At 39.5% G+C, this 23,391-nt stretch overlaps 1 protein-coding gene across 1 annotated transcript; it reads left to right on the top strand.

Moving 5' to 3' along the window:
* Positions 1-15,909: 15,909 nt before the first annotated feature.
* On the top strand, positions 15,910-18,590 carry LOC107806163 (aspartyl protease AED3). The gene is made up of 3 exons (XM_016630272.2): positions 15,910-16,434; positions 17,408-17,882; positions 17,966-18,590. The coding sequence occupies exons 1-3, from the start codon at positions 15,955-15,957 to the stop codon at positions 18,325-18,327; spliced, it is 1,317 nt and encodes a 438-aa protein (XP_016485758.1). The 5' UTR covers positions 15,910-15,954; the 3' UTR covers positions 18,328-18,590.
* The last annotated feature ends 4,801 nt before the right edge of the window (positions 18,591-23,391 follow it).

Below are 23,391 nucleotides of genomic sequence, written 5' to 3'. Positions count from 1 at the left end.
GATGATCTCATTTTTGGTCTTACATTAGTTTGCTTACGACGTACTTTTACGTACGATAATATAGGGTGTAACAAAGAGTGTACGAGTCCCACTTGTCATTTCATTCAATGGAGATTCCCTACCTTGATCATTTGCCAAGTATGTCGGATATGAGATGCCCTCACAAGGGATCTTAACAAAATTCGGACAGCAATGTGGGATGAATCTAGAGCAATGGTACTGTCAAGGGCATGTTTTTTGCTGATAAAGTGCGCCTAAGCAGGGCGGTGTGAATGTACAGCATAAAAACGTATCGTGAGATCGTGGTTCATGAGTCATCTCCGGATGTATACAAGGTTATTTGTCGTAGATGGTTTACAGGTTGTAATTGGATGCTGCATGGGAGGAAGCTGAAAACAAATATGTGGGTTATGAGTAAATACATTAGCACCCACAATTGTGAAATTGACACATTCAGTGGAAATCATTTTAACTTGAATGTTGACTTGATTTATCTTTTCTTTATTCCACACATTGAAGTGTCCATAAGGTACAAGATCAAAGAGTGTATAACATTTTTCCACCAGATATATGCGTGTACCATTACCAAAAGAAATGCATTTCTCGGGCGACGTGCGTTTAAAATTATTTATGGTAACTAGGATAAGTCATTTGCATCTCTACCCAGGTACATGGCCGCATTGCAACACTTTAACCTCGGGACTATTTTTGAATGGAAGCTTGAGTGGAATCCGGGAATAGCAGAACACATATCCTGGCATTTAAACCAACCATTGATGGTTTTGTGCATTGTCGGCCGGTAATATCTATAGACGACACTCATGTCTATAGAAAGCATGATATTAAATTGTTGATCGTTGTTGCAGTAGATGCTAATGGAAGTATATTTCCCATAGCATTTGGTATTTGTGCCAATGAAAACCAAGAGACGTGGACATTATTTTTAACCACTTGAAGGAGCACGTTGTCAGACAACGTTCAGGTATTTGTCTAATATCTGATCGTCATGGCGGTATTTTAAGTTCTGTACAGAATTTGCGTGCATGGCAGGAACCGTATGCCTACCACTGTTACTGTGTGAGGCACCTGAAGGCCAACTTCCAGAGGGCTTATCCGAACAAGGACTTGTATGATTTAATGTGGATAGCTGCAATAGATCACCAAGAGTGTAAATTCAGGAGGCGAATGGAATTGATCAGGGAGGAAGACGAATGAGCCTATACTTGGTTGATGCGACATTAGCTTGACAAGTGGATTTTGCACGTGAATGGTGACAGAAGATGGGGAATTCTGACTACAAATGTGTTAGAGTCTTTCAACGGGCTATTGAAGTCTTCACGTGGATTGCCTGTCACTGTCATGGTGCGGATGTCATTCAAGCAGATGGCAGAAAGGTTTGTTGAAAGGTCTAGAGGTGCATCATCATTGATGGAAAGGGGTGTTGAATTCATGCCAATACTAATGAAAAGATTTGAGAAATACAGGAAGCGGGCACAATGTCATTCATTTTAGCAGTATTGCAACGAGCAAAATATTTTTGAAGTTCGCACCGCTATCCATCATAACCAGGGGAATAATAGACACACCGTCAATGAAACTAAAAGGTTATGCTTATGTGGGAAATGGTCCATCTATCACATGTCGTGCTCACATAATATGAAGTGCTTTTAACATACAAGTTTCGTGCCAACGAGGTACGTTGATAAAGAATATAGTGTTGCTGCATACTTAAACACCTATAGTGGACAATTGCAGCCAGTGGGTGCTGAGAGTTATTGGCCTCCAGAACAATTTAAAATGATGTGTAACAAGGAGTATGTGCGTCAATGACAAGTGCAAGAAAGAACGTGTATACAGAACCAAATGGATGATAGTGATACCGTTTATGCTCGTAAATGTGGCATATGTTCCCAAACAGGACACGACCGCCATAAATGTCCTTCGGCTAGTTTGGGTAGAGGTGGTAATTCATCTCCCAGTGGAAGTTCATCCAATGTGCCAAATTATCAAGAATACACGTAGTGTTTTATTGCAGTAATTTGTTGTAATAAATGTATGTAAATGTTCAGCTTGCAAAATGTATGAAATAAAACTATTATTCCAATTGGGTTAAATCTAATTGATATTTAGCATTAGAACTTCAGTACAATAATTTAACATACACCCCAAGAAAAAAAACAATAGTCATTTGCCATTATCGTCATTGTCTCGCACGATTTCAATGCCACTGTCTTCATCTTCTTCGTCAACATTGTGTACACACCCTTCGGGACCGAGTGCATCGTAATCTAGGCCCCAATTGACACACATTTCTCGTATTTATTCGCTATCATCAAAAATACCACTTGCTTGATTTCTACAATAATATGGGACTCCAACGTCCAATGTCTGTGGTAGAAACTTAGGTAGTCCCTCCCACTTGACAACTGTTGGGAAAACAGGATAATCATTGTCTCTATACAAATTTTTATTTTTGAATAAATCCCAGTACTGATCCTCCATTCCTCCCAGATAGTTAAGATCATCCATTGCATGATGAACAACTAGTGCCATTTCCATCTCTAGAATATCCTTCATCAAATGCCGAATCACTTCTGGTTCATCTTTGTGTGTGTTTGTTAGAAGATTGCAGACAGTGTTTATGGCACAACAAGCCCATGCCAGCGACATAGTACTTCATAATCACATCATTTTGAATAAAGGGGAACCTATTGTAGTTTTTCGCCCCAAATTCGCATACCTCCAGGCTTTGTAGAATGCGCTTCGCCCTTAATAATGTGCCCTGCAACTTTGAGATCCGCGTGTATATTAATAGGATTATTTTTCAAGGGACGCAGAACACCATACCACTTGTCATCAACCAAGTCAGTATAGCAACCAAGCATATTTTTTTCAAGGTAGGGATCGACATTGTTAAGACGTATTCTATGGGGATCTGTTGAACTACCTTCACCCTTCTACCTCTTTTTGAACCACTTATTAAATGTTAGTGACATTTTTTATATAGATGTTGTAATGTTTTTTCAAATGGTCTTTGAATACATATGTCTTAGTTCAGTTTAAGAAGCTGTCTTATACCCCCAATAATCATTATCACACGAAGCATAGCGCGCCACCAATATGCGTTATGTGTATTGTCTTGTCGACCTGAAAAAGCTACCGTTCTGAAAAAGCTGTAGTGTACCCTAAAGAATCATTATCACGCGAAACATAGCGCACCACCAATATGTGTTATGTGTATTGTCTTGTCGACCTGAAAAAACTGCAGTTCCTGAAAAAGCTGTCGTTCTGGAAAAGCTATATTGTACCCTAAAGAATCATTATCACGCGAAACATAGCGCGCCACCAATATGCATTATGTGTATTGTCTTGTCGACCTGAAAAAGTTGCCGTTCTGGAAAAAGTTGTCTTGTACCCTAAAGAATCATTATCACGCGAAACATAGCGCGCCACCAATATACGTTATGTGTTTTACCTTGCATATAAAATCCTAGCGCATTTTAGTTATTATTTACGCTTAACCAAAATAAGTAGAAAAACTATCCATAAAATTTTCATTTTTCTTGCATTAAGAAATGTCTGGACGCAATGACGTACCAAGGTATTATTGTGGCAAACGTGCGACTTTGAAGCCATGTTGGTTAAATAGTAATGTGGGGCGCAGGCACTGGATCTGTCAACAACTTGTAAGTTATTGTTTTGGAAAAAATATTTGATAATATTTTTTATATAACATGTTAATTAATAGTGTTGTGTTGTAATCCCCATTGGTAGGACGGAAATCAATGTAGATTTGAAGAATGGTATGATGAACCCATTAACCAGAAAAATTACAAATCATGTTTGCAGTATATTTGGAATATGATCGGTGAATACAAACTTCAGATCTTTAAACTACAACAACAACTTGCGGCAGTGAAGGAGAAACTAAAAGATGTAGAAGAAGAAAAAATAGGTTGGAAAAAAAATTTAAGTGGTTGAAGCACAAAATAATGGGCGATAGTGACTAAACAAACACATGGATGTGTTGAGTGTAGTATTTTATCTTTATATTTTATGTGTCATGTATTTTCATTAATTGTACCGAATTTAAATTATGTTAAGTTGTCGTTTATGTTTTTGTGTTGTAGTATTAAACTAATAAATAACCCGAGAAATAAAAACACATGCGCAAACAATGTAAAACATAAATAATGTTGCCATTATATACTGAATGTCATATGTACAGATAATAAAAAATGCCAATGTGTCCCACAATCTGTATGCTTTAAAGCATTGGTTGGACTAAGGCGTATCCCATCCCGCTCGGCTACACTATCAGGATCATCCTCATCACTTCGCCTCTTTATCAGAGGATGCCCTGCAACATGATTGTCAGTAAGGCCGGCAGGCTCGGTAGAAGGGATTGTCGGTCCAGCAGTAACCTACAAAATAATAAGATATTTTAGTATATGAAATATATATTACTAATGTACGTGTTAGATAAAAAAAATTTAATGGTCTTACCATGGTCTCGGCGGGCTCCTGAATATAATCATTTGTCTCAGGCATGTTAGTATCGCACAAAGTAGCCTCCGTGACGGGCGAGGTTAATGCCTTTAAAAAAATAAAAACGATTTGGATATTGATCACTAATCAATGAAATAAAAACAAATGTAAATAATAGTAATACAAACAAACCTGCGCCTATGAAAGATCCTCAGCATCCCTCGATGATAACCCATAACTCAGTCGGCGCCCACTATGCACATCTCGTGTTGGACAATTATCAGGAACCGTCGATGGCTCTGGGGGACCAGGAAAATACTGATCCCACTCCTGTCGCGTAATGGATATGCCCGCGATCAACAATGGAGCTGACGGGGTCACCTGCGAAGTCCATGGCATCAGCTGAAGGCTAAATGGCAGCATATCATGAGGAGCATCGTCTGGCTCAGAGTGGTCACCCGGCTGATCAACTCCAAAATCCTCAACAGGTGGCTCAACGCCCCCTTGCTGGGGACCATGTCCTTGCTGACCCCCACGACCTCGTGGTACACCTCCTCCTCTCTCGGCACGCCTGCCACATCGACCACGTTCAGGATCCAGTGCTGGACCACGATGGTTTTGCTCTGGCGGAAGATAACCAGCCTCGTTTCCTAAGCGCTTGTCATCTCGGGATTACCTCAATGTCCGGGAAACCAGATCTGTAACCTAGCGGCCATACTTGTGCAAAGCTGCCACTCCCTCGCCGGTATGTTCTTGCATCTGCAGCCCTAACTGGTAGAACAGATGTAAGCCAATAGGCTGCACAACATGTAAAATATTAATTATGGAATGCTAGGTTAACGTTATAAGTAAGTATAACAGATAGCATACCAGTGCCTCATGCCTCTCGGCGTATGGAATGTACCGACCACCAGCGCGATAAACGGGATTCCCGACGAAAAGTTGGGTAACGTTGCGGTAGCAGCCCATATACTCATGCTCACCATCCGTACGCTCAGGTGGAGGGGGTAGCGGAATCAGGTCATACCGACGGTCCCAAATCTCAATCTGCACCTCTAGCCAAGCCACGTATGTGTGGTCAACCATGGAACGATCATCCCGCTGGTAATGTGTCCTAATCCAAGTGGGCGGAGTAGGTACAAGCTGCATTTGACAAAACTGGTGAAGGACTCACTCGGTAGGATGATGCTCGATAATATCGAGACTCATCAATGGGACGGAAGAGCTCTACATAAGTCGATCGCTCAAGCAATAATCGGGCGAACCAGCTATTAGCTCGTCATTGTATGGACTCCATATGAACTATTAAGTAAAAACAGGAATCGTGAGTAAACGCAACACATATAAAGCCAGGCCAAGTAAACTTAAGTATACATGTACCTCGCATCCGTAGCGTCGCCTATCAACCCACCTCCTAGCTAAAGAGAGAAACCGTGGAAGTGGTGCATCTGGAGCGATGGATGGGAGAGGTGGCTGCAACTGCAGAAACCGCTCACAGACCCAAACCTAATATACAATATGGACGTAAAATTTAAGGTACATTTTTACTATATATGTTATAATCATGAAAATAATTGACTATGTTTTCACCTGCAGCAGCGGCAAAAATCTGACAACGTCTCGCGCCTGCACATCTGCCTATACAAGTAACCTAAAACAGCTGCACCTCAGCTGTAACCAGGTAAATCATCTAGCCGCTCAAGATGATGAAGAAATCTCAAGCTGACTAGGTTTCCCAAAGTGTTCGGGAACGATACCCCACCAAACATTAGCAGTATCAACAATCTCGTGTACTAGTCGATATGAAGATCTGGTGTATCATCTGTAATGTCCGCATCCATCGCCTCCGGATGCAGCCGTACGAGCGTCAACTGCAAATGGCTGGCCCCACTCAATGCAGCCTCCTTCACTGGCTGGTGAGCCACTGCAAAATCTCCAGTTACTGCAATCCCGTATATTCTCTGAGAGCATGCGGGTAAAGCTACAAGATGTCCATCAATCGGCAGCCCATACAGAACCTCCACGTCCTGAAGCGTGATAGTAGCCTCGCCAATGGGTAAATGAAACGTGTGCGTCTCTGGTCGCCAACGCTCTATCAAAGCCGTGATCAACGACCAATCCAACTGCAACCGGCCGATCTTTATGATCCTAAAGAAACCCGTATCCTGAAGGCGTATGACTATACGGGGATGGAGTGGGTGGGCCCTAAGAAAGTCCCACATATCGTCTACCCGTCTAACGCGGAATGTCTGGGCCAAACACTGCCCCTCCCATATGTACGAAGACCTATGCTCGGCCTATAGCAACAGTAGCTCTAGCGATGCAGGTCCGGGATGCACAGGCGGAACCTCCATGACGACTACTGTAAATTGAACAATATTAACTAAAGTATTTTTTCTTTTTATTGCTTAACATCTTTAAATATATTGCAATATCTTTAATATTAAAATTTATTATTCAATATTTTTACTATATTGTTAATTAGGTTGATACATTCGATATTTTTATATTTTACTTTAATACTTTATACGTTAGTTTACTATTTTATATGTTTATTTATTATTTAATATGTTTGTTTCTTATTTTGTATGTTAGTTTATTATTTTATATGCTAGTTTATTACTCTCCTAGTTTTGACTATAATAAAATCAAATAATTAATTTTTATAACTATACAAGATTTAATTATTAAATATTCATGTAACAATACTTAGTTTGACAAATATTGTTGTTTTCTAATGTTATTTTCTTACGTTTGTTGACTTGAATTCGAGAGAGTTTGTGTTTGAACTATCAACTATTTTAAGATATTTTTGGGTTTAACAGATAGTTAAATAATTAATTTTAATAGCTACAAAGATATTACGCTAAAGGGCACTACATTTTACTACGCTAAAAGGGCACTACATTACAAGTACGAATACTACATTAAAATTACGGGCACATGATACCACTACAGGGAACTAAAGTCACATATTCATATATGTACAACAATAACATCTAAATAAGATTAATTATTCCTAAAATAATAATTTATCTATTTTACTAATCTTTTAGCAAAGAACAAATCAAAACCGGATAAAAATAATAAATTAATTTAATCATAAAACAATCACGAAAAAACATATACCAAAGTAAAAATTAACTAATTAATATTTTTTTAACAACTAATAATAATTTCTCTATTTTACTAATTTTTTTATCACACTAATAATATAATACAGATAAAAAATAATTAATTAATTAAATCTCAAAACAATCAAAAATAACATAAAACACAGTAAAAATAACTAATAGGCAATTTTTATACATGAGTTTTAACAAAAAATAAGTCGGAATACCTCGATTTATTTTTTTTGTAAAGTTGAAGATTTGGTGATTTGGAGCCGAAACAAGCAACCCACTACGAGATAACACCTTAGATACGATGTGGGACCGAGAATCTATACTTTTTGTTGGACCGATGGGCTCCACCCGAGTTTTTTTTTTCGTTAAAAATGGAGGGGGGACCGCAAGTTTTGGCTCTTTTTTTTAGGGGGATGTTCTGTTTTTGGGTAAGAAGATAGTATTTATGTAGGTATAGCGCCTTTATTTACCGCGCTATACTATAGCGTGGTAAATAAGGAAGCTATGCCTTCCCGCCCATTTAAGTTTAAATATAACGCGGTATTTCACCGCGCTGTTAGGATACTTATGTTGTCTGAGAAGTGGGGAAATAAAGAGTAATGAATCGATTAGGGTTTTAAAAATAACGGGCGGATACGCGGACACGTGGCGTTATCGTGAGCATGTAGATGGACAACTGTGAGATTCGAGATTAAAAGGGCTACACGGATGGAGGGCCCACTAAATTAGTTAGAATCCAATGGTGGAGGATTATTCTAATGTGCTATTAATGCCATTAGTTGTAACAGAATGAGTATGTCATTACCGGTAATTCAACTTCATATCTCTTCTATATTCTTTCTTTCTCTCTCTCTCTCATCGATCTTCTTCCCCAAATTCTAATTCACTTCTGACCTAATTCTCTTTTTCCATTTCAGGAACTCCATTGAAGCTTATTACAGCTGGGTATTATCATTTAGAGTAATTGAAATTGTAATCCTAGACTCTAATTGTAATTCCGTTGATTGAGCAATAAAATTTTCCACTTCTTTTTTCTAATCAATTCCGAAAATAATTACATTACAAATTGGTATCATAGCACTTTCTTGGCCCTAAAGAATGACGATTACAGAGACCAGATCTAAAACTACCGAGGAAAATATTAGAAAAGTAGAAAATCAGTTACATGAGCATATGACTTCAACAAATCAAAAATTCGAGGATTTGAGCAGCAAGTTGGATTTACTGGTGGAGAAACTTCTTCCTTCTCATGATGGGATACTGGTTAGTGGTCCTGGAGAAAGGTTGCAACTGGACAGTTCACGAACTCGCAACAGGTATGGAGATCAGTCGGAATCTTTCATGAGTAGGAGCAATTGGAGCCATAGGTTCAAATTTTCCTATTTTGATGGAGTAGGGACAGACCCATGTTCTTGGCTAAGGAGATGTGAAAGGTACTTCCAATACAATCGTGTATTGGACCCACAACAGAAATTAGAGGTTGCAGGCCTTTATTTGGTGGGAAAGGCTGAAGCCTGGTTTTTCCCTATCAAGTCAGCAGGGGAACAATCACTTGGAAGGATTTTTGTGAAGAAATCTGCAAAACATTTGTAGAAGCAGACAATAGTAAGTTCAATTTGATTGGTGAATTCAAAAAAATTAAACAAAAAGGCACGGTTAATGAGTACTTGGATAAATTTGAAGATCTTAAAACATGGGTATTGATTAGAATACCTATTATACCTCAGGAATTCTTCTTAGAATTCTTTATCGAATGACTCAAAGAAGAGATTAGGCATACTGTTAAAATGCTTAACCCTTACACCTTGAGTCAAGTAGTGAAAAAGGCCAGATTCGAGGAGAAGGTGATTGAAGCCCAAAATAGGAAGAACAAGGTTCCATCGAACATAGGAACAATGAAGACTACAAACCCAACTATGAATAGATCTACTAGTAATTGGTCTAAGGGTTTACTAATGCAGCGGGAGCAGGGAACAAGAAGAACCACAATACATACTATAAGTGTGGAGACAAATGGGTCCCACGACACCAATGTAAGAATAAGCAACTGAATGCCATGACTGCTGAAGAGGAGCAAAATGAGGAGGAACAAATGGGGGAAGTACCAGGTATGGAGTATAGTGAGGACAATCATGAAAAAGTGATAGAAGAAATTGTTAGTCTCAATGCCCTATTAGGAACTGAGGTTCCTAACACTATAACACTTAATGGAACATCAAAGAAAAAAATGCTCACTATTCTACTAGATTCAAGAAGCACCCACAGCTTCCTTGATTTTGAGACAACTAGGCAAATTGGGTGTGTTTTGAGAGAAGCTAGACATATGAGGGTAACTGTAGCTAATGGGAATTAGCTAATGAGTTTGTACACTTGCCCCACACTCAAGTGGAAGATACAGGGAATAGAGTTTGAGGACTCAGTCAGGCTCATTCAATTGGGACCTTGTGACATGATTCTAGGTGGAGATTGGATGAGAGCTCACAATCCAGTCCTGTTGGATTTTGTGGCCTACAAGGCTGTAGTGTCCCACAAGGGTAAAAAAGTGGAGCTTAAGGGGATATACAATCAAGCCTATTTATAGAGCATGTCAGGCAGCAGTATTAGATAGCTAATCAGGAAGGGCAAGCTATTTTGGGGGCATTTGTTCACAATATCAGCAACAAAAATAGAAGATAAGAAGGAATTACTAGAGGTGTTACCTTCAGAGATCTCTGAAGTGTTGCAGCAGTATCCTGATGTCTTTGCTGAGCCCATATTACTTCCTCCCAAGAGACACCATGATCATTTCATACCCTTGAAACCTGAAGCAACACCAATAAGCATCAGGCCATACAGGTACAATTTTTTCCAAAAGAATAAAATAGAGAAACAAGTTAAAGAAATGTTATCCAATGGGATAATACAACCTAGACATTTTTCATTCTCATCACCTATTTTGTTGGTTAAAAAGAATGATGGTAAAAGGAGATTTTGTATATACTATAGGGAGCTTAACAATTTGATTGTTAAGGACAAGTTTCCAATACCCTTAGTGGATGATTTGCTATATGAATTACATGTGGAATATGTATTTTCTAAAATTGATCTAAGGGCAGGATATCATCAGATTAGGATGCATGAGGAGGATATACATAAAACAGCCTTTAGAACACACCTTGGGCACTATGAGTTTAAGGTCATGCCCTTTGTCTTGACAAATGCCCCTACAACATTCCAAAGCCTTATGAACCATGTCTTTTAAGACTACCTAAGGCAATTTGTGCTGGTTTTCTTTGATGACATATTATTCTACAGCTCCACAGTCCAGGAATACATGGTGCACTTGAGGGCACTCCTAGAAGTGCTCAGGAGAAAACAAATGTATGCCAAGAGGTCAAAATGCTCTTTCTGCCAAGATAAAGTGGAATATTTGGGACATATTATCACAGGTGGGGGTGACCACTGATCCAGCCAAGATAGATGCAATGGTTAATTGGCCCACACCAAACTCTATTAAGGCCTTGAGGGGATTCCTTGGGTTAACAGGCTACTACAGGAGATTTGTCAAGTCTTATGGGGTTATCAGTAAGTCTTTGACCAACCTACTGAAGAAAAATCCATTTCAATGGTGCTTAGAAGCATACTTAGCCTTTCAAAACCTTAAAAAGGCTATGACTACTGCCCCAGTCTTGGCCTTAGCAGACTTTGATAAAACATGTGTGGTGGAGACTGGTGCTTGTTCTACAAGAATGGGGGCAGTGTTGATGCAGGAGGGAAAACCACTAGCTTTTTCAACAAGGCCCTAGCCCCTAGACATTGAGGGTTATCAACTTATGAGAAGGAATACATGGCAGTGCTAGCTGCAGTTGACAGATGGAGGCACTACTTACAAGGATGACACTTCATCATCAGAACAGATCACCACAGTCTTAAGTACTTATTAGATCAGAAAGTGACTATTGCACTTCAACAAAAAGGACTAACTAAGCTGTTGGGACTTGACTATGAGGTGCAATATAAAAAGGGGGACAGAAAACAGGGTAGCCGATGCATTGTCTAGAAGACAGCCTGAGCATTCAACCTTGAATGCTATCACCAGTACAGACCCTACATGGATGCAAGAGGTGGTGCAAAGCTATGAACATGATCCCTCAGCCTCTCAACTCATCACTGAGTTGATCACAACTCCTAATAACAAACCCCACTACTCTCTTGGGCAAGACATCATCAGATTCAAACAGAGGATCTATGTGGGAAGGGGAGCTAACCTCAGAAATAAATTTTTGAAGCTCTGCATTAGTCACCTTTAGGAGGTCATTCTATCCAAATGGGAACCTATATAAGAATTAAGGGAGTCTTCTACTGGCCTAACATGAAAGCTGAAATCACTAAATAAGTTTCTGAATGTGACATTTGTCAAAGGGTGAAGAATGAACATGTGCTTTCCCCAGGTCTATTGCAGCCCTTACCCATTCCATAAATGCCTTGGCAAGACATAACAATAGATTTCATTGAAGGACTTCCTAAATCAGGACACAAATATGTGATCTTGGTAGTGATAGATAGACTAACAAAGTATGGGCATTTTTTGTCACTAAAACATCCTTACACTCCACAAGACATAGATGACCTTTTTCTCAAGGAAATCTACAGACTGCATGGGTTGCCCAAAACCATAGTGACTGATAGGGATGCCATCTTCACAAGTCAGTTCTGGCAAAAACTATTCAGATCATTGGGTACTAAGTTGAATTTGTCAACCTCTTACCACCCACAGATTGATGGGCAAACTGAGAGACTCAATAGATGCGTGGAGACTTACTTAAGAGCTATGACTTTCTCTAATCCCAAGCAATGGATTAGATGGCTACCTTTGACAGAGTGGTGGTACAATACCAACCACCAAACCTCACTCAAGACAACTCCATTCCAAGCTCTATACGGGTTTCCTCCCCCACAGGTACCACTGGGCTCACTTCCCTACTCTACTCACACGTCAGTAGGGTCATTTCTTGCACAGAGACAACAAATGCTACAAACTTTAACCAAGCACAAGCAAGGATGAAGTATTACGCAGATAAGAACATATCAGATAGAGAGCTGGGAGTAAGAGACATGGTCTATCTAAAATTACAACCGTACATGCAAGCTTCAGTAGCTATAAGGAAGAATCTTAAGCTGAGTACTAAGTATTATGGTCCATACAAGATCCTACAGAAAATTGGTCTAGTTGCTTACCGATTAGAGTTGCACTCTGGTTCACAGATCTATCCGGTCTTCCATGTTTCTCAGTTGAAGAAGCGCGTGGGCCCAACTATTAGCTCACAACAATGACCTCATATTTGTGGTGCAGATGGTCGCATCTTGGTGCAGCCCTTAGCTATCTTACAACGCCGAATGGTCAAGCGCAACAACGCCGTTACAGTCAAGGTGCTTGTGCAATGGACTAACTTGGGAAACGATGAGGCTACTTGGGAAGAGTGGGGTTACTTGAAGAGTCAGTTCCCTGAATCTGTGGCTCAGCTAGCTCATATCCGACCTTGAGGACAAGGTCGTTCTTCATCGGCGGGATATTGTTAGGATACTTAGGTTGTGTGAGAAGTGGGGAAATGAAAAGTAATGAATCGATTAGGGTTTTAAAAATAAAGGGCGGATGCGCGGACACATGGCATTATCGTGAGCATGTAGATGGACAGCTGCGAGATTAGAGATTAAAAGGGCTGCACAGATGGTGGGCCCAGATCTAATCAATTAGTTAGAATCCAATGGCGGAAGATTATTCTAATGTGCTATTAATGCCATTAGTTGTAACGGAATGAGTATGTCATTACCGGTAATTCAACTGCCTCTCTCTTCTATATTCTTTCTTTCTCTCTTCGATCTTCTTCCCCAAATTCTAATTCACTTCGACCTAATTCTCTTCTTCCATTTCAGGAACTCCATTAAAGCTTATTACGGTTGGGTATTATCATTTAGAGTAGTTGAATTTGTAATCCTAAACTCTAATTGCAATTCCTTTGATTGAGCAATAAAATTTCCCACTTCTTTTTTCTATTCAATTCCGCAAATAATTTCATTACACGCGCTATACATATTATGGTAGTCTGTTTTTTTCCACATATTTTGGTTCTTTGAGTCCAAAAGAACCATATTTTGGTTCCGGACTCTACAATTCCACCATGTTCAGGAAACTTGCACGTGATCTGGTTCTCACGAACCTGAGTTAAGCTGTCGATTGATAAATCAGTTTTAAACTAGAAGGAAAGGGAAAAGTAATTGAATTATTGCACTGTTCATCTGAAAATTTTGAAAAGCTGAAACCCTTCATGTTCTTCCTTTTGCTCAGAGAGATGTGTTTTTACTTTAAGATAACTCAATGATTCTATAGAAAGTTAGGAAGTTGGAACTAACCTCGAAAGTGAAAATCTGCAACAAATATTCCACTAAATGACCATTTGGTTTTGCAGAGAAGACTTTTAGCTAACTTTTCAGGTGAAGAGTTAATCATCAGATTCTTCTCTTTTTCTTTTTTAGTTTACAGAAAAATCTTTATTAATCCAAAGAAAAAATTAACATATGTAATAAAATTTGCCCATGGTTTTTTAAATTTCTGTCTTAAGGTTTGTACTAGGTCTAGATTCATTAAGTCCTTGAGAAGGATTTATATGCATAATAGGTAACTATTGTGCAATTACTAACACCTCCTTTTCTAGCTCAAAAATTCAATGCAATTACCTCTAATTTAGAAAGTTATCTATGACGTCTCCAGAAGTTTAATGTTTCATTGTATTGATCTTACCTACCATTCATCTCTTTTAACTTGAATTGTTAAAAGCAATAAGAATACCAATCAGTCAATTTTCCATGATCCAGCTTTGGAAGAAAATGCTAGTGTATTTATCTAATAACTACAAAGATGAAAGAGGAAAAATGAAGATTGTCAGCTTATCTTAAAATCACAAGATTCAAAATATATTTTTAGTATGTTATATGCGCCTTAATTTAAGATCTCAACATTCAAAAGTCTTATTTATATTTTTAAATTTCGTTTTCACATACAAAATAAAATAGAGAACAAACTTGGTCCCTTTATTCTAACAAAATCTAGGGGTCAAGTTATTTTCCCTTTGGCACATAGAGTATGGTATCAAATCAAGATCGTACTCCACGATAATAATCACTACACTAACCTTCTTTTATTGCTTTAAGTGTCCCTACTCTAATTTGTCTATTATTAGTATTTCGAATCTCACAATGCTGCATGAGAAAGTACTGACAATCATTCCCTCATGTGCTAATGTTCACTAAATTACACACTAATATTCTCCAATGGTACGTTGATCTTAAACTACAAATATATTCCTATTATTGTTTTTAGATTTGGCAGATCAGAGATGGTTTAAAAACTGACAGTTCACTAAGCTTGTTGCTTAATGTATGTCGATATTTCCATATTCCATTGGTCGTAAAAAGAAAACAAGAAAAGGTTGACGATAAAAAATCGCCAAAAATTGAATAAGAAATAATATCATCTTATCTATGTGGAGAACAGAGATGATATCATACACAGGGAAAATGGAATACAGTCTGTATCAAACTAGAGTCCATAGATTAGACACTACACTACACTGGCCTCCTCGAGTACTCTCCCACCCATGTTCAAATAAAGAATAGTAAGTGAAAATTTCATGGTATAATATCCAGTTTAATTTTTATTCCAAATTCATTCTCCATATTTTATTTTCCGAAAGTTCAGTTGCCATATTTGTAACGTCCCAGACTTTAGACAGAATTATGTTGGGTATATAAGTTAACAAGCCTTAGAACGAAAAATATCACTAACGGGATGAACTGTTACAATATTTTTCGAAAAGAGTGAAAAAGTAAAAGAGCAATTGAACTTTTGATCCCTCAGTTATGTAAATTTTAATTTTGATACATGTGATATTCCACTTAGCATATTTAATCTTGATTAATAGGATTAATCAAAATATTTTTTTGTCCCTAACATAAAAGATATAGATTATATTTAAAATACTATACTAGCCTCAATTATGAAATACTGTAACACTACAAACTAGATATAACACATGAGCAATTAAATGGTTTTACAGCTAATAATTTATTAAGATCGTATAAGTTCACAATCAAAAAGATTAAAAGTAAAGTGCATAATTTAATTAATTATAAATTAAATGTGCTTAACTATAAATCAAGCACAAAAATCAGAAATTATCAAAATTTCAACTAAAAGTGCAAATTGTAAAAGGAAATAATCAAAAGAAGTACGCCTCCTCAACTATATATACATGTAAGCAGACCTCTTAAACCACACCAAAAGCCAAAGTACTCTCACAAGCCAATGGAGGGCTCTATCATTTTCTTACTATCCCTTCTCTTATTTTTCACTCTAGCCAAAGGGCTAACCAACCCCAAATGTGGCAGCAGCTTTCCCCAAGCAGACAAAGGCTCAACACTACAAGTCCTACATGTGAACAGCCCTTGCTCTCCTCTTAGGAACAATGCTCCCCAGTCATGGGTTGATACTGTCCTCCAAATGCAGTCCAAAGACCAAGCCAGACTTGATTTGTTTGCTAGTCTTGTGGCTGGGAGATCTTTTGTTCCAATTGCTTCGGGAAGACAAGTTATACAGAGCCCAACTTACATAGTGAGGGCCAAGATTGGAACCCCACCTCAAACCTTGTTGGTTGCTGTGGATAATAGCAATGATGTTGCTTGGTTCCCTTGCAGTGGTTGTGTTGGTTGCTCCTCTACTGTTTTTGCATCAGACAAGTCCACCACTTTCAAGAATGTTAGCTGTGGAGCTGCACAATGCAGCCAGGTACCCCATTATACCTTTCAAACCAACTTTATTATACACCTTTCTTACATTTTACTCTCTCCGTTTTGTTTTATAAAAATGCCATTTTTGTCTCGACATAAAATTTAAGAAGTAAAAAAAGGCTTTTGACATGTATTAAAGTGTCCTTGTAACTTGTAACCATATCACTACATCTCTTTAGCTATAAGAGTTGTATAGGAAGTTTAATGTAAAAGAGTTCATGAAGGTGTTATTCTTGTTAAAATAAATTATAATGGAAAGAGTGTCAGTACAAAATGGAATGGAGGAACAGCATTTTGAAAGATTTCCTAATTTCCTAAACTAGTTTTTCGTGCATTTAACTTCTAATGTTGAAGTACTAGAAATTATCTACATTTCTGCAGCGATAGCATATCAACCACATGTTTTTTATATACTACTAGTAGTATATAAGAGCACACCTACCACATGTAACGCTTTCTCTGTCTTCAATTTAATGATCCTATTCGGCTCAAAATAGGCTTAGAGCACTTCGTATAAATAGGATTAAACAGCTTTCAACATAATAATCTATTAAGCACAACTTTCAGGATAAGAAAATGATCATAATTTAAGAAAAGCTAGTGAATTTTTTAAAATAGGAAACGAGCTTCGTATGGCGCGTGGGAACTGAAAAGTTGTTTCCTCTTTCCTGGCTTTGTCGACATTGGAGCAATTAGCGGTAGAGTTATCCGAGATAACTAATCCCGTGACCCTTAGTCACATGATTTGGTCAACATTCTCATTCCACAAAAGAACATCATTTATTTGTAAGACACTTTTATGTCGCTAAAATATAAGATGTTACTGGTAAAATGGACAATAGGAATTCCAAGTATAAAGCACAATAACTAGGTTTCAGTATCAAATAAGTTCAGCTGGACTATATGAAATTTTACACAACAAGATTTATTTGTGTATATGCTAATTATTACTAAAAAAATATTTTTCTCAGGTACCAAATCCCACATGCGGTGGCAGCAGCTGCGGCTTCAACCTAACCTACGGCGGCTCCAGCATAGCTGCAAATCTCTCACAAGACACATTGACACTCGCCACTGACGCCGTGCCTTCATATACCTTTGGTTGTGTACAAAAGGCCACCGGCAGCTCCGCGCCACCCCAGGGGCTATTAGGTTTGGGTCGAGGCCCATTGTCATTTTTGTCCCAAACCCAAAGCCATTACCAGTCTACATTCTCCTACTGTTTGCCCAGTTACAAGTCTCCCAACTTTTCCGGCACACTCAGGTTGGGCCCAAATGGCCAGCCCAAAAGGATTAAGACAACTCAATTGCTAAGAAACCCAAGGAGATCTTCCTTTTATTATGTCAACTTGGTCGGAGTTAAAGTCGGCCGGAGAATCGTTGACATCCCTCCCAGTGCTTTGGCTTTCAACCCTTCCACCGGTGCCGGCACCATAATTGATTCGGGTATTTAATTTAACAATGATCAATATATCTGTAATTATAATTCTATGTACCAATTTTTGCTAAAAGGCATTGTCAATCGACAGGAACGGTATTCACGAGGCTAGTGGAGCCAGCGTATACGGCAGTGAGGAACGAGTTTAGGAGGAGAATGGGAAGGAACACGACCGTGACAAGCCTTGGCGGATTCGACACTTGCTACACCGTCCCCATTACAATTCCAACAATAACGCTGATGTTTGCGGGCATGAACGTGACGCTGCCGCAAGACAACTTCTTAATCCGCAGCAGTTCCAGCAGTACAACTTGCCTCGCTATGGCTGCTTCCCCAGCCGACCCTGTCAATTCCGTCCTCAACGTCATCGCCAACTGGCAGCAACAGAATCACCGCTTCCTCTTTGACGTTCCTAATTCTAAGCTCGGCGTTGCTCGTGAAACCTGCAGCTGAAGTACTGCTTTTGGATTTTAATGGGATTTTCTCCTTTTGGCTCTTTCCGTTTTTTCTTTTTTCTTAACGTGGGGAATTAATTAATTATTAGAGATAGTTTTCACGGTTTGGCACTTTGATATTGTCGGTGCATTTTGCTGTTTTGGATTTATCTTATCTGTGTCACGGGTTGAAAGTTACTACACCTGTTTCCAACTATTATCCTCCTATTTATTTCTTGGTTTCCCCACCTTGAAGGAAAACAGAAAATGATTGCTCGTCCATTCCAGTTCTACGAGACTTTATCATTACATAATGTTGATTGGGCATGATTATAATCTACCTTCGTCTTTTTTATCTTCGGAAAATAAATTTCACTTTGAACAAAATAGTAATTTAATTAATTTTTTAATTTTTAAGATTTTAAAATTATCTAAAATTTTAGTTATTAAATTCTTCCTTATTTGAAATATGTACATCTTTTATAACGATACTAAATGCACTAAATATCCTTTTATAAATAATCTACTACTCCTTTCGATCCATAATAAGTGATCATTTATATTTATCACACTCATTAAGAAAATACGAACTCTTAGATGAAAAAAATATATTTATTAGAATATGTAAATAAGGGCAAATTTTGAAAAAATAAAATTAATTTCATTCTTGATTATGTAAATGAATATTTATTTTGGACCAAAATAAATAGTAAAATGATCACTGACCGGGAAGTAATATTTAAGAGTTTGAGATCATTGATGAATTTGAAACTTTTATTTTCAAAAAAAGTTCAACGTTATAGTCTTATATAAATGGAAAAAAGTTTTAACGTCTGCGACCACCAAAGTATGGCTTCCCAAACCCTACCAAATCTAATGACTTCGTATTCACCTAAACAAAAAATTCACTAAAGAAAGTGTTTACCCGAAAAATTGGATAACGTTAAATTTAAATATGGTTCTAAGGGTATGCAAATTTCTTTGATATAAATGACAATACAAGTATTTTGCTGTATATATAGAAAATGATGGAAGGGAAGACTGAAAAATATTAAAAGAACAAGCACAATGAAATCTTGAGCCACCTTTCTACTGCAGTCTATCTTTGCTTTTATAGTAGAGGGTCACTAATTTATTAGTAACAATATAAAATAATACATATAGTGAAGAACCCATGATGGTTTGTCTCTCCCTCGATTCTCGCCAAGATTCTCTCCCTAGGTGCGGTTGTAACGGCTCTTGTCTTGCGAGTTGGGTACTAACTCGAGCTTGGTGCTAGATCGAATCCCCGATCTTAATTCGAGCTCGGTTCTGCCTTGGAGCATCGATATTCGGGGCCCGCGTCGGTCATCGTTACCCCGTAGTCCAATCCAGACTCGGGTTCGATAGTTTTGCGGTTGAATGGTCTTATGGCTCGAAGCTCAACGTCTCTACTTCGGAAATCGTCCGAGCTCGCCATGCGGATACCCTTCGATTGAAATATTATTGTCTCGATCGGTCTTTATGACTGAGAATCGGTTTTGACCGTACACAGATAATCCCCTCGTTTCTCGGAAAGGATGTGGCGAGGAACGATATGATTTCCCTGCGGCTCGATCAAATTTATGCCGACGTTTCTATCGAACCCGATCTCGACGTATGCGATTGCTGTCCCATCGGCTCTGTTTTACCGAGGCATTTAATGTGTGTCAGACGGTGGTCGGCCACCGCGGATACCGAACCGTCAGGCCTTAGTCTATAAATAATTTTTTCACACAACTTTTACCATTTTTGCGCCTTCTCTTCCTCCAGACTTTCCTATTTATCCTCTCTACTTTGCTGCTACGGGGTCGTTCATACCATAATTTTGGTGCTGTCCATTTCTTCCCTTGCACTCTTTCCTTTCAAATCAATGGCGAAAACTTTCAAAACTGTAGCGCAGAAGGACAAAGCCTCTTCCTCACGGCTGTCTGATGATAAGGCGCCGGTGGAGCCGTTAGTCCATGACTATGTTCCTGGCCCATGCATTTTGAAAACCGATTTTAAGGTGGAGAACCCTCTTTCCTTTTCGGGTCGATGTGAACATGTATCGATGTATATATGCTCTATAACGGAGGATCACCTCGAGGCCGTCCGAAAGGACTGCAACTGGGGTTCCGAGGTCGTGCTGCAAATTCCGTCTTCCGACGAGGATGTTACCACTTACGTGGAGGGGTTTTTAAGTGTTTACACTCATCCCTTCACACTGGGACCCATCGACCCGATGATTATTGATTTCTGCAAAAGGTATCAAGCCGCCCTTGGCCAAATCCATCCCTCTTTATGGCGTATAGTGATCCTATTGCGCTTCTTCTCTACCAAAGCTGGAGGGTTGGATTTTTCTCTGAACCACCTCATCCGACTGTATCGGCCTCAGATCTTTCGAGGGCTAATCAGACTTCATCGAAGGCATTGATATCGTGCATCGATGAGGACAAGGATCGAGGTTGGATGGGTCGTTATATCCGAGTGAGGACCCGTGATATCATTCCGGAGGAGAGGATGTCGTTCCCTAAGGAATGGAATTTTGGCCGTAAGTAGTTTTTGTTCACTTTTCAGGTGCTTTTTCGATTTTTTCTGATGTTCTTCCCTGATGTTCAGCTGCCCCTTGGATGCCACAAGCGTTGCCCGGCCTCGAGGACTAGGTTCGGAAGTTGGCCTCGACCTCCTCTTACATCGAGCGCGCTTGGCGTGATTTGGCAAAAGGCAGATTGGAGGCCAAGAACCATAGTGAGGTTTGCTTCTTGTTTCCTTCGAAGTATTCTTTGCGTTCTATTCGTTACCGATTTCCTCTTGTGCAGGTGTAACAAGGGATGCCGTTTTGAGGCCTTCGAGCGGCGAGGAAAGAAACAAGTCCCTAGTCCCTAAACAGGGGGAAGATAAGAAACGAAAAGCTTCCTTTCGGTCAGGGGACCCCAAGCCCAAAACTCGCAGGGTGAAGAGAAAAACAATTGCCGTTTCGATTGACTCGGTCCAACGACTAAGAGAAGAAGAAGAAGAAAATAGCTCCTCGACTTTGGTAGTTCGGTCTACGGAGGCCATCGAGGTTGCCAGAGCTACCGAGCCGATGTCGGCTGTAACTGTCGGGGTTATTCCCGAAGACCAGAATCTCGACCGGAATACTCCGAGCGATTTGCTCGGGGCTATGACAATGGGTGATTCTCCTTCTCTTCCATCTTTTTCTGAGGAGGCGCTGAAGGATGCTCGAGAATTGAAGACTCCTGATATCGGCGCAGGCTCTAGTGCAGGGGATCCTTTCGGGGATTGTTTTACTGGAGTCGATGACGGTTCCGATATCGGTGACGCTTCTCTTTTATTGGAGGAGGCTCAGCGTTTCATTACTCGGGTAATGATTCTTCCATACTTCGTTTATTTGTTCTTTTCCATACTTGACTTTGTGTTTCTTGCTGTGCAGGCCATTGGTAGGTTTCGAGTCGATTTTATCCATTGTGAGGCCGAGCTCCGGAAGGTCTCAGGTGAGAGAGATGCCCTGCGCTTCTTTGCAGCAAAAAGGACGAGGCTATAAAGGACCTCCAAGCGGATTTGGCTAAGGTCTGTGAAGAAGGGGTCGAGCTTGATAAGCAGGTGAGCCTCGTTTTGTTAAAGTATGGGTCTGACTCAACCGTGGAAGTTAACCCTTCGTTGTCTCAGTTGTAGCAAAAGATCAAAAAAATCAGATTACTTTGAGAAGAAGTCGGTCAAATCCGAGCTGAATGCAATTGGTGGAAGGAGACCCTCGACCGCCTGGCAGCAGAAAAAGAAACCATCTTAACAAAATTATTATTGACCGACGTTCAGCTTCGAAGTGTCAAGCAAAAGGGGTCGGTTCAAGCTAAGAGGATCGAGGAGCTTGAAACACGACTTGCCGAGGCTAAGGCGGAGATTGGGTCGTCGAAAGTCTTGGCGGATAAGTCCATTGCTGTATATTCGGCTGATGCTGAGGCTGCTCAGATGGAGGTTCGGGAAGCGGCGAAGATCGCCGATACTCGAGCTCATTGGATTGCCGAACTTGCTAAGTGTAGGTCTCGGAGGGAGACCCTCGAGGATATACACGCTCGAGGTTTTGACCTTGACGAAGAGGTAAAAAAGGCAAGAGAACTCGAAGCGGAAGCTGAAGCCTTAGCTTCTGACGACGACGATGATGATGGTAGCAAAAGCGGATCCGAGGACGGGGAAGAGCTCGACCAGGAAGCTTAGTTTCTAATTCTTGATGTTTGTACATTAACCCCGTAGGCAAATTTTGTATATACATGTGTAGTCAGGTCGACTTGTTTTTATTTTGTGAAGACTTTTAATCGAATGTTGACCTTGTAGTTTCTCTGATCGATAAGATTTGTAGCCCCTGGGTTTGCTTGTTGAGTCGATGATCCAAACTTTTGGAGGGACATAATCCGTAGGCGTGATGTAATGGTTGAGTTAATGTAAACTCAGAGTAAAAGTAGCTTATTAGCCGTCGAGTTAATGTTTTGAACTTAAAATATTGTAGCCCGTAGGTGTAATGGTCGAGTGAGTGCTTGCTCGAACTCGGAATAATAGCCCGTAGGCTTAATATTCGAGTGAATGTTTCGAACTCGAGATAATATGGCCCGTAGGCTTAATTGTCGAGTGAGCGCTTGCTCGAACTCGGAATAACAATAGCCCGTAGGCTTAATATTCGAGTGAATATTTTGAACTCGAGATAATATGGTTTGTAGGCTTAATTGTCGAGTGAGCGCTTGCTCGAACTCGGAATAACAATTGCCCGTAGGCTTAATATTTGAGTGAATGTTTCGAACTCGAGATAATATGGCCCGTAGGCTTAATTGTCGAGTGAGCGCTTGCTCGAACTCGGAATAACAGTAGCCCGTAAGCTTAATGGTCGAGTGAATGTTTCGAACTCGAGATAACAGTAGCCCGTAGGCTTAATGGTCGAGTGAATATTTCGAACTCGGGATATAAGTAGACCGTAGGCTTGATTGTTGAATGAATCTTAATTCTGGTTGAGCTATAAATCTCAAGTCATTGCACATGTGTTTACGTTTGGGCCAATCTATATGAGCATGGTTCATTTTGACCATTCGGCTCT

The sequence above is a fragment of the Nicotiana tabacum genome, chromosome 19 (assembly GCF_000715075.1).
Source record: "Nicotiana tabacum cultivar K326 chromosome 19, ASM71507v2, whole genome shotgun sequence".
NCBI lineage: Eukaryota > Viridiplantae > Streptophyta > Magnoliopsida > Solanales > Solanaceae > Nicotiana > Nicotiana tabacum.
Note: the sequence above shows the minus strand (reverse complement) of the source record. Positions and strands in the feature narration are given on the sequence as shown.